The sequence below is a fragment of the Oryctolagus cuniculus genome, chromosome 21, assembly GCF_051225735.1.
Source record: "Oryctolagus cuniculus isolate XC-2025 breed Fujian yellow rabbit chromosome 21, ASM5122573v1, whole genome shotgun sequence".
Taxonomy (NCBI): Eukaryota; Metazoa; Chordata; class Mammalia; order Lagomorpha; family Leporidae; genus Oryctolagus; species Oryctolagus cuniculus.
Window position 1 is genome coordinate 18462685 of NC_142887.1, and position 12611 is coordinate 18475295.

Sequence of the window (12611 nt, forward strand, 5' to 3'; positions counted from 1 at the left end):
CATGTCTCCCATTTGGGTGGCAGGAACCCAACCAGTTAAGACATTAGCTGCTGCCTCCCAAACTCGGCATTAGCAGGAAATGGAATGTAGAGCTGGAGCCAAGACTGGACCCAGGGACTCTGGTGTGAGACATGGGCATCCCGATTGCTGTCTTAACTGCTCGGCAAATGGCCGCCCCCTTGTCTTTTTGATACCAGCCATTTTTAACAGGTGACAGGTGATAATCTCAGTGTGTTTTTGATTTTCATTTTCCTAATGATCATTGTTCATGACAATTTGTGAGGTTTACTTTATCATACAAGTAAAAAAAATCCCTAGCTCATTAAATAGTAGCAGGTCGGCTCATACATTTCCAACTTGAAACAGCATCATAAGCCAAAGCAAGGCAGAGCATAGCCTGCTCTTAGTGCTCCTCTCTGCTGCGCACTACTCTTTGAAAAAGACTTGTATCTGTTTTGTTTTCTATTTCTGGGATCATATTGTGTATGCTTCAACAGTATGGCAGCTGTTCAATCTACCCAGAGGTCAGAACTCCGGCAAGTTCATCTCCCCATTACAGAACTACACAACCAGAAAGAAGGGAAAGGGCCTCTAAGGAGTGAAAACAACCAGCCCCGTCTCTGAGCTTTTCTTACTATAAACAACCTTTTCTTTCGGTATCACCAATGACTGTGAACACATAGTCTGGTTTTCTGGTTTCTCGGCCCGCAGCAGGTTTGAAAGAGGGAATGAGAATGGGAGAATAAAGAATTGAGATCTGTTAGAGGTAGGGTTACCCTTTGTAACAAGAAGCATGCTTTGTAAGTTCTCTGACAGCCTGAAACTTACAGTAGAGAAAGAAATGGACATTTTGTGACTAACATACCTATCAACCAACCAAACAGAAATGGACAAAGGTCTGTCGGCTATTTTGCAAAAGGGCAAACACCCCTTGTGTAGCTGCCTTTATGCCCCAAGAGTACACGAAACACCACTGTCTCTGAGCCAACAAGATGGGAAATTAGGGGCTGCTATTGTGGCACAGTGGGTTAAGCTGCCGCTGGCAATGCCGGCATCCCAAATGGGCACTGGTTTGAGACTCAGCTCCTTCATTTCTGATTCATCTCCCTGCTAATGCACCTGGGAAAGCAGCAGAAGATGGCCCAAGTGCTTGGGTCCCTGTACACATGTGTGGCTTTGGCCTGGCACCACCGGGGTTGTTGAGGCCATTTGAGGTGTGAAACAGCGGATGGAAGATCGATTCTCTCTCTCTCTCTCTCCCTCCCTCCCTCTTTATCTCTCCCAGTGTAACTCTGCCTTTCAAATAAATAAATTAGGGGCAGGTGTTGCGGCTCAGCAGGTTAAGCCTCTGACTAGGGGACCCATATCTCACACTGCAGTGCCTGGGATAGAGTCCTGGCTCCTCCGCTGCTGCTGCTGCTGCTGCTTCTTTCTTTCTTTCTTTCTTTCTTTCTTTTTTTTTTTTAATTTATTTTTACTTACTTGAAAGAGTTAGAGAGAGAAAGAGAGAGAGAGAGGGAGAGAGAGAGAGGTCTTCTATCCGCTGGTTCACTCCAAATGGCCACAATGGCTAGAGCCAAGCCAATCTGAAGCCAGGAACCAGGAGCCTCTTCCAGGTCTCCCATGTGGGTGCAGGGGCCCAAGGACTTGGACCATCCTCGACTGCTTTCGCAGGTGCATTAGCAGGGAGCTGGATTGGAAGAGGAGCAGCCAGGACTCAAACCAGTGACTACATGGGATCCCAGTGCTGCAGGCTGGGGCTTTAACCCTCTGGGGCTTTAACCACAGCACCAGCCCCCTCCTCTGCTTCTGATTCAGCTTCCTGCTACTCCTGGCTCCTGGCATGGCCTGGCTCAGCTTTGGATGTTGTGAGAATTTGGGGAGGGAACCAATGGATAGATGATCTCTTTATCTCTCTGCCTTTAAAATTAAAAAAAATGGATATAATTCTAAAAAGTAAAATTATATTCATTATTCTCTATTTTTTTTGAAGATTTATTTTATTTATATGAAAGGCAGAGTGACAGAAAGAAAGGGAGAAACAAGAGATCTTTCATTTGTTGGTCCTCTCTCCAAATGACTGCAATGGCCTGGACTGGGCCATGCTGAAGCCCGGAGCCAGGCACTTCATCCTGATCTTGCACATGGGTGCAGGGGCCCAAGCACCTGGGCCATCTTCCACTGCTTTCCAAGGCACATTAGCAGGAAGAGCAGCTGGAACTTGAACTGGCAGTCCAACATGGAATGCCAGCATTGCAGGTGAGGGCTTAACCCACTGGTCCCCCATTTAAAAAAAATTATTTATTTATTTGAAAATCAGAGTTACAGAGAAAGAGAGACAGACAGAGAAAGACCTTCCATCTATTAGTTTACTATCCAGATGTCTGCAATGGCCAGGACTGAGCCAGGCTGAACCCAAGAGCCAGAAGCTGCATCCAGGTCTCCCACATGGGTGTCAGAGGTCCAAACATTTGGGCCATCTTCCCCTGTCTTTCCCAGGCCATTAACACGGAGCTGGATTGGAACCCATGCTCATAGGGGATGCCGGTGTTGCAGGCAGCGGTATTACCTGCTGTGCCAGGACCTCAGCCCGAGGTGTTCTTTCTCAGAGTACAGAGAAGCACATTGTATATTTCAGTGAGATTGCATTGTATTATTTAGTGAGATTAGAAAGCACCCAAAAGTGGGAGAGGGAAGTTTGCCTTTTTTTTTTTAAAGGTCAACTATGTGGCAAACTCACTTATGTAAAATTATATTTTTGTAGATACTGGGAAAATGAGATGTAATGTGGCCTCCACAGAGGAGTGGATTTCATTCCTGTACGATTGTGGCAGGTCGAGAAGAGGAACAGGACCCTGGTGAGAAAAGGCTCTGCAAGCCTCGTTGTTCTTCACCCTGACTTTGCTTTTTCTCACCTTGTGGCTTTTGGACAATATCTGTCCCTCTGCACAGAGTCTTTTGTGAAAATGAAACTCCATCCCCAGAAGCAAGCGAACCTCACCGAGGATCAGCAAGAAAGGAAGGGAATCCTTTTACTGCCCTCGTGCTGGCAATCACTCAGGACCAAGTCCGTTTTTAGTAAACTTCAAGCTAGGACTTAGGATCAGAGAATTTTAAAGTGAGAAGGGGGCCTTAGAAATCCCTTTTTTTTTTTTTTCAAGGTGAGGAAACTTAAGCCTTGAGAAGTCAGTGATTCCCACGGCTAACGAGTGGAGGAGCTGGGGCTGCCACTTGGGGTCTGTGTTTGAGTTCTGGAGCTGGTTGTTGGGGCTCACCTGGCACAGTGATCTTTCCCCAACACCGCTTTGACAGTGTCACTCGCTGTGACAGCCCTTGGGGGCCACGTTCAGCTGCTTTCCACTCCCTTTTCTCTCCCTGCTTTACTTTAAGCACTAGAACTCAGGCCTCCTTTGCAGTGGCAGGTAACAGTGCGAGCGAGGTCTGGCCAACGAGGCAGGGGCCGGAACCCCCGAGAAAGGCCTGATTTTCTAGGACTGAAAGGCAAGTTCTCTGGAGAGAATGAGTTTTACCCTTCTTCCTGCCTGGAATAGACTTGAATCCTGGGGATGCAGCAGCCATTCTGTGATACAGAAGATAAAAAGCCACCTGCCAAGGATAGTATAGGAAGACAGGAGGAGTTTGTGTCCATGAAAACTTTAAAAAAAAATTTTTTTTAATTTTTATTTTTTATATTTATTTATTTTTAATTTGTATGTGTTATATAGGCACAGGCAAAGACTTCTTGGAAAAGACCCCGGAGGCACAGGCAGTCAAAGCCAAAATTAACAATTGGGATTGCATCAAATTGAGAAGTTTCTGTACTGCAAAAGAAAGAGTCAGGAAAGTGAAGAGGCAACCGACAGAATGGGAAAAAATATTTGCAAACTATGCAACAGATAAATGATTAATAACAAGAATCTACAAAGAGATCAAGAAATTCCACAACAACAAAACAAGCAACCCATTTAAGAGATGGGCCAAGGACCTTAATAGACATTTTTCAAAAGAGGAAATCCAAATGGCCAACAGGCACATGAAAAAATGTTCAGGATCACTAGCAATCAGGGAAATGCAAATTAAAACCACAATGAGGTTTCAACTCACCCCAGTTAGAATGGCTCACATACAGAAATCTACCAACAGATGCTGGCAAGGATGTGAGGAAAAAGGGACACTAACCCACTGTTGGTGGGAATGCAAACTGGTAAAGCCACTATGGAAGTCAGTCTGGAGATTCCTCAGAAAGCTGAATATAACCCTACCATACAACCCAGCCATACCACTCCTTGGAATTTACCCAAAGGAAATTAAATTGGCAAACAAAAAAGCGGTCTGCACCCTAATGTTTATTGCAGCTCAGTTCACAATAGCTAAGACCTGGAATCAACCTAAATGCCCATCAACAGAATACTGGATAAAGAAATTATGGGACATGTACTCTATAGAATACTATATAGCAGTAAAACAAAACAAAACAAACAAACAAACAAAAAACAATGAAATCCGGTCATTTGCAACAAAATGGAGGAATCTGGAACACATCATGCTGAGTGAAATAAGCCAGTCCCAAAGGGACAAATATCATATGTTCTCCCTGATTGGTGACAACCAACCAAGCACCAAAAAGGAAACCTGTTGAAGTGAAATGGACACTACGAGAAACAGTGATTTGATCAGCTCTTGTCCTGAATGTTGATGAACAACTTAATACTTTATCCCTTTTAGTATTTTTTTTTTTGTTCTACTTAATACTATTGGTTGAAGTCTTTAATTAACACACAATTATTCTTAGGTGTTTAAATTTAACTGAAAAGTGATCCCTGTTAAATATAAGAGTGGGAATAAGAGAGGGAGGAGATGTACAATTTGGGACATGCTCAACCTGACTTGCCCCAAACGGTAGAGTTAGAAACGTGCCAGGGGATTCCAATTCAATCCGATCAAGGTGGCATGCCATCTCACTAGTCTAAGTGATCAGTTTCAGTTCACAATTGATCATAATGATAGGTTTAAGAGTCAAAGGGCTCATATAAACAAGACTAGTGTCTGCTAATACTAACTGATAGAATTAAAAAAGGAGAGAACGATCCAACATGGGAAGCGGGATACACAGCAGACTCATAGAATGGCAGATGTTCTAAATAGCACTCTGGCCTCAGAATCAGCCCTTAAGGCATGCGGATCTGGCTGAAGAGCCCATGAGAATATTTTAGGCACTGAAAGCCAAGACACTCTGGCAAAAAAAAAAAAAAAAAAAAAAAAAAAAAAAAAAAACAACACTTAAATGAAAGATCTCTGCAAGTGAGATCCCAGTGGAAAGAACGGGCCATCAAAGAAGGAGGTACTTTTCTCTGAAGAGAGGAGAAGAGAACTTCCACTGTGACTTTGACCTTGTCTAACTAAGATCGGAGTTGGTGAACTCAAAAGGCTTCCATAGCCGTGGCAACTCATGACAAGAGCCTAGGGTGATTACTGACACCATAAACAAGAGTGTCAATTTATTAAGTCAACAACAGGAGTCACTGTGCACTTACTCCTCATGTAGGATCTCTGTCCTTAATGTGTTGTCCAATGTGAAGTAATGTTGTAACTAGTACTCAAACAATACTTTACACTTTGTGTTTCTGTGTGGGTGCAAACTGTTGAAATCTTTACTTAATTTATACTAAATTGATCTTCTGTATATAAAGATAACTGAAAAAAAATTTTAAATTTTTATTTATCTTTTATATTTATTTATTTTTAATTTGTATGTGTTATGATGACGTTTTTGAGCTGCTTAGAGCTGGGTCCTGCTTGAAGCACCACCTTTGCCAGTGTCCTGGATTTCATATAGCTTGAGTTGATTAAGCCTTTCCTGTTTAAACCTTCTTAAAGTGGATATGCTCAACACCTTAAGAAGACCTCAATACCTCTCAGAGGAAGTCTAATTCCTTCTTGTGTTTCTATGTTCAAATCCAGTCATTGCTGCTCCTCCTCCTAAACACCGCAGAGTACACTCTAGGTAACTCTGCCTCGCTGCCACGTGCTCCCTAACTCTGCCTGCAATGCCGTCTCCCCACTGCTCTCCAAACTCCTATAGCTAAAGCTTCTCAAATTCTTTTAAAAAGATGATTTGTTGTCCTTTGAAATATGTTTACTTTAAATATTTGAAAAATATAGAAAGATGTATAAGAGAAAGTAAAATAAAATTTTCCCAAATTCTGCCACCTGGAGTAAGTATTGTTAAATAATGGAATATCATCAGTTTGATCATATCATCCTTTTATTTGCTTTTTTAATCACCATTCCCTTTACTTCCAAGAATGCAGCTTCATTTTTAAATTTTATTCCTTTATTTTTTGAGAGACTGAGAGAGAAAGATTGACAAAGTGAGGAAGGGGAAGGCGTGCACACACACACACATACACACACACACATACACACACACACAGAACTCTAGCATCCAATGGTTCACTTCCCCCGTGCCTGCAAAGGCTGGGGCTGGGGTGGGCAGAAGACAGGAGTCAGGAACTCAGTCCAGTTCCCCGACGTGGATATCAGGAACCTGATTACTTGAGATTACTGACTGCCTCCCGGGGTCCACATTAGCAGGAAGCTGGAGTCAGGACCCAGAGATGGGGACTGAACCCAGGTACTCTGATATAGGAATACCCATATCCAGGTCAAATGCCTGTCTCTGGACTATCATTTTAGACATCACCTTTCTCTCAGAATAATGGATATCTAGAAATAATTTTACACTGTTAATTTAAATATGATCTATCAATTTAAGGTATACTTGTATATAAGAGAATAAGAAACTAAATTAAAGTAATGGTGAAAGGGGTCATTGTGGTGTAGCATCTCAGAGTGCTGGCTACTCTACTTCTGATGCAGCTCTCTGCTAATGCTCCTAGGAGAGCAGCAGAAGATGGACCAAGTGCTTGGGCCCCTACTCCCCATGTGGGAGACCTGGATGGAACTGCCAACTCCTAACTTCAGCCTGGCCCACAGTTGGCTGCTGCAGCCTTTGAAAAATTTAACCAAAAAAAAAAAAAAAAAAAAAAAAAAGAAAAAAGAAAATTTAACCAGTGGATGGAGCATCTCTCTCTGTCTCTTTTGCTCTCTCCCTATTGCTTTGCCTTTCAAATAAATAATTTTTTTTTAAAAAAGCTTAACTTTTAGTTACAATTTCTTCACCAAAAGAGTTGTCTGTTCCTAAAAGATCCTCTAAAAATAAGGAAAAAATTTTAAAAATTTTGAAAAATCTTGAGATTGGAGTTACTTTTTTAAAAATATGTATTTCAATTTGAGAAATGTTGTCCATCTACTCTGACAGATGGGAAAATTAGTACACTTATATGTCTTGGTTGCCATTAGTTTATTCTAGTTATATTATTATTTTCACAAGGCCACTGTTTATGAAATTGGCATTCTGTTCTTTAAGCATTTCAATGATTGCAACTTATTTTAAATGGATTTAATGTGAAAGTGACATTTTAATGTCAAGAATACAATGTGAGGAAAAGACGGATTACTGACAAATATTTGGGAGTAGCCACATAGCTGACTAGAGGGAAACATGAGGTTCCTATATGACTTCTTATAAAAATTTCTGTACCAATCCCCTTAGCCTCACCTCCCTAAAAAAAAAAAAAAAAAAAATCAAAAATACTGCTAAAATAGAAATAGAAAAAAAAAACTGCAGTATCTACTATAATTTAAGTGAAAAAATTAAGAACCCAGAAGACAACAATCATTGAGAATTCACAGAAAAAGATACAGAAATAGCTTTTTACCATATTAAAGAAACTCAACAAACTATAGTGCAAAAACATTTTTCACTGATCTGACCAGCAAAGTTAAAAAATACCGATACTTTGTTAGTGTGATCATAAATTGGTGCCACCTCTTCGGAAGACAATTTGGCAGTATCTAGTTATAATTTAAACTCCTTTTTCATTATGATGAGCAATTCTACTTCTAGGAATTTATTCTTTGGATATCCTTATCCAGGTGCAAAACGACATATGTACAAAGATATTCACTGCAGCATAGTTTGCAACAGCAATAGATTGGAAACACCCTGAATGGTTGGTTAAACAAATTGTGGTCCATTTGAGAAGATCACGGAACCATTAAAAAGAATGAGGCGGCTCTGTATGCAGGAAGGAATACAGAACAACAGCCTGAACACACTATAAAGTAAAACAGCTAACAGCAACAACAAGAACCACCAAGGTAGGATAGTTCTTATGGTTTGATTCTATTTGTGTAAAATTCAAAAGAATATTTACTTTATGTACATAAAATATCTCTGGAAGGACACACCCGCTTTGTGACAGGGCTTGCTAATTCTGGAGAGGGGCCTAGGATGCGAACGAGATATACTTTTCATGTTCTACCCTCTGTTGATGAAATTTATATTACATATTCAAAATGCAGAAGGCACAGAATAAAGAAATTTTGGGGGAGGCTATTTTATTACTTTAAGAAAGCAACTTAAAATTACTTACCTACTTATTTATTTGAGAGGCAGAGAGAGAGAGAGAAAGAGAGTATGTGTCTGTCAGAGAGAGAGAGAGAGAGAGAGAGAGAGACAGACAGACAGACAGCTCCCATCTACTGTTTCACTGCCAGGTGCCTGCAAAGGCTGGGGCCAGGATGGAAATCACCGGAAGTCAGGGCCTGGGATTCAGTCCAGTCTCCCGTGTGAGTGGCAGGGACCTGACTACTTGAGCCCTCCCTGCTGTCTTCTCGGGTCTGCATTAGCAGGAAGCTGGAATCGGGAGCCGCAGCCAGGAATCAAACCCAAGTACTCAGATGTGGGACTTAGGCATCCTAATGCCCGTCATTTAAAAACATTCTTGTTTAGCTTATTTATTTGAGAGGCAGAGAGTGAAAGAAAGAAACATTTCCCATCTTCTGGTTCACTCCCCAAATTCCAGTTGGGCCAGGGCCATGCCAAAACTGGGAGCCAGGGACTCAGTCCAGGTCTCTCTCATGAGAGGCAGGGAACCAAGTACTTGAACAATTCCCTGCTGCTTCCCAGGTTGGGCATTAGCAGGAAGCTGTATTCCAGTATGAGATGTGGGTGTCCCAAGCAGTGCCTTTTTTTTTTTATAAGACTTTTTTTTTTTTTAAAGAATAATTTATTTGAAAGGCAGAAACACAGAGAGAGGAAAGAGAGAGAGAATCTTCTAGCCACTGGTTCACTCCCCAAATGGCCATAATGGCCAGGGGTGGGCCAGGCCGAAGCCAGGAGCCAGGAGCTTCCTCTGGGTCTCTCATATGGATGGCAGGGGCCCAAGGACTTGGGCCATCTTCCACTGCTTTCCCAGGTGCACGAGCAGGGAGCTAGATAGGAAGTGGAGCAGCTGGGACTCGAATTGGCGCCCATAAGGGATGCCAGCACTGCAAGTAGCAGTTTAACCTTCTACGCCATAGTGCCAGCCCCACATCTTTTCCTTCTATCCTTTTAATTTCATCTCTAGATTGGCTGGACTTTGTTACTGAACAGTTTTTAGAAGAAAACTTCAGAAGGGTTGCATTGCTTAAATTTGTAAGGCTTGAAAAAGTCAGTGGCCCTTATAACTGAAGAACATCTTGCCTGGGCCACAAGGTCTTGATTTACAATTTCTTTGAATTCTGTAAATGCTGTTCAATTGCTTTCTGGCCTTGAGAGGTAGCTTTTCTCACCCCAATTGGTGGGAAATTGGTATTCTTTTCTTTTCTTTTTTTTTGACAGGCAGAGTGGATAGTGAGAGAGAGAGAGACAGAGAGAAAGGTCTTCCTTTTGCTGTTGGTTCACCCTCCAATGGCCGCCACGGCTGGCGTGCTACCGAAGGCAGGAGCCAGGTACTTCTCCTGGTCTCCCATGGGGTGCAGGGCCCTAGCACTTGGGCCATCCTCCACTGCCTTCCTGGCCACAGCAGAGAGCTGGCCTGGAAGAGGGGCAACCGGGACAGAATCCGGCGCCCTGACCGGGACTAGAACCCGGTGTGCTGGTGCCGCTAGGTGGAGGATTAGCCTAGTGAGCTGCAGCGCCGGCCTAGAAATTGGTTTTCCAATTGGTTTCCCCACCCCAAAATAAACTTTCTTGATCTGCTTATATGAATCTTTCTCCTTAGAGTTCAGGAATATCTTTAAAGTATATTTTTGTGATCACTGAAGGTCAATTTCATGTCTGCTCTTTAGGGCTCTGCCTAAATGTTACCTCCTTAGAAAGACCTCTCTTAACTCCTCCTTGAAAACAGCAATTCCTGTCACTCTTGACTCCTGACCCTGACTAATTTTTCTAAGAATTCACCACCAACTGGCATGTATGTATGTATGCATGTATGTATTTTCTTACTCCTCATTAGAATACAGGCTCCAGAGTAGGCATCTGGCTAGTGGTTAAGATGCTGCTTAACATGCCCACATCACACTGGAGCACCTGAGTTTGATACCTGCCTCTGGCTTCCTGCTAATGCAGGGAGATAACAGTGATGGCTTAAGTGTTTGAACTCCTGCCACTCACATGGGAGACCTGAACTTGGTTCCCACCTCCCAGCTTCAGCCTTGGCTCAGGCCTGGATGTCACAGGCATTTGGAGAGTGAACCAGGAGACAGGAGCTGCTTCTGCCTCTCAAATCATAATTTTAAAAGAATATAGGTTCCACAAGGGTAGCAACTGATATTTTCTTGTAACTACTGTATTCTCAGTGCTTTACCATAGTGCTTCATAGACAACCGGAAAATATTTTTTTGAAAAGTCGGGCCCATTTGATTTGATCCACCAAATGTAATCTAGAACAAATCAAATCAGAAAAAGATCCAAATTATTTGTTTCCAGAGAAGTTTCCTTCATATATATCATTAAATATCTTCTGCTTTTTCCAGGTTGGCATTTGTTAGCTCTCCTTTGTCTTCCACAGGCATCATTTTCTCTATCATCACCTTTTGAACTTTTATTTCTAAAGCATTTAATTCTGTTCTATTTCCTTAAGCTTATCAACCACTGGAAACCCTGGAAACAGATTGGTTTACTTTATTAGTTCATTGCTTATAAATAACTTCAATCTCTGTTATGTTTTCTCTCTTCCATTTCTTTCTTTACTTGGCCCACTTGATTTTAAAATCTTTTTGTGGTGTGTCACCCTAAATTTTTTCATTGAATCCATGGAGCATCTTATGGGAGTTCTTTTCTTCCTCTTTGATACTAATATAGCCTCCACTTACGTCATATTTATTCATTTTTGTGTCCTGTTTTCTGTTTGTTTTTAAACTCTTCACCTGCCTCACAGTAACAGAGATTGCACCTTTCTTGTGTTTGTGGTGTTTCGTTCTGGTTGCTGTTTTCCCCTCTAGACTTGTGGAGCTTTTGCTAAGGTAGACAAAGCAGCTCATGTCTGGACCATGCGCAGTTCTGACCACAAAGGAGAACAAGGCCACATCCTCCGCCCAGTTGCTTCTGCTATCATATCCTTATAGCCTGCTGTTCACAAGAAGGAAAAACTCACTTCCAAGCAGAAAAATTAGCTGGCTTCAGACCTACCACTTTGGGAACACTCAAAGCCAGAAAATAATAGAACAATGTTTACAGAGTTCTAAGGTAAACCAAAAATTTGTGGTCCAGCCAAGGAGCTCTTCACTTGTAAAGACAGTTGACATTTTTAAGCAAATTTAAGCAATAGGTTCCTTCTGAATTTTTCTTAAAAAGAAACATAAAAACTGCACAATAAAAAATCTTGTCAATCTAAAGATGAAACAAGCCAAAAAAAAAAAAAAGATTGAAAAAGATACATATATACTGCAAAAGGGTTAAAGAAATCTCTGCCAAATAAAAGATATTTATATTTTAAAAGATTCCCACATACTACACTGATACTGTGCGAACACACTGCCTGTGAACAGTCCGTAGTAAAACACTGCATGAAAACAGACACTCAAAACATGATTAAATCAAATGAATGCTACTAACATGATTAACTCTTGGTCACACATGTATGACATAATGCTATATGAATGTCTGCTTTATGTAATTATCCTATATCTCCACTTCCTGAAGATTTGATAATAACCCAAGTAAAAGTCTAAGAGGTGGCATCTAAACCAATGGTAGAACTTGTCCTGAGAGCTCTGTGGTAAAGCTCGTGCAGATATTAGTCAGTGAAACATCACAGCGATGATCAGAGCAACGAGCAGAAATGTCCTTTGTCGTAAGGCGAGAAAGGATGTGGGAGGAAAAACAGGAGAACAGGCTAAAAACTATCCACAGGGAACAAACAGCACGCACACTGTGAGAATGTCATTATTCCTATGCCTGGTCACTATCTCCACATAAATGACAAGGCAGCACATTTGAAACCAGTTTGCCACGATGAGCTGCTACAGGAATAGTTCCCCATATTCCGTTACAACATGACTTCAAATTCCCCTCCTCAAATCCAAATTTGGAAAATTACCCGTAATAGTTCCGCTGATGTTGGCCTTTCCTGAGGTATTTTCTGCAAGCAGTAATCTACAAATCTCCTAAAGGGGTCCGTCCTGTGTGTGCAAATACACCAAAAGATCACACAGTTAGGGTCTGCAGAACACTGATTATTTAAAACAATTTTCATTCAAGGGAGAATTTTACATTTTAG

General features: G+C 41.6%; 1 protein-coding gene across 5 annotated transcripts in view; it reads right to left on the minus strand.

The window, feature by feature from the left end:
* Positions 1-12611, minus strand: part of TAOK3 (TAO kinase 3) — a 200106-nt gene that overhangs the window by 62206 nt on the left and 125289 nt on the right. For all 5 annotated transcript variants that reach the window (XM_051826866.3, XM_051826867.3, XM_051826868.3 and 2 more), the window contains one exon: positions 12432-12513. In XM_051826866.3, coding sequence (XP_051682826.1) covers positions 12432-12513 — 82 coding nt within the window. The remainder of the gene's footprint in view (positions 1-12431; positions 12514-12611) is intronic.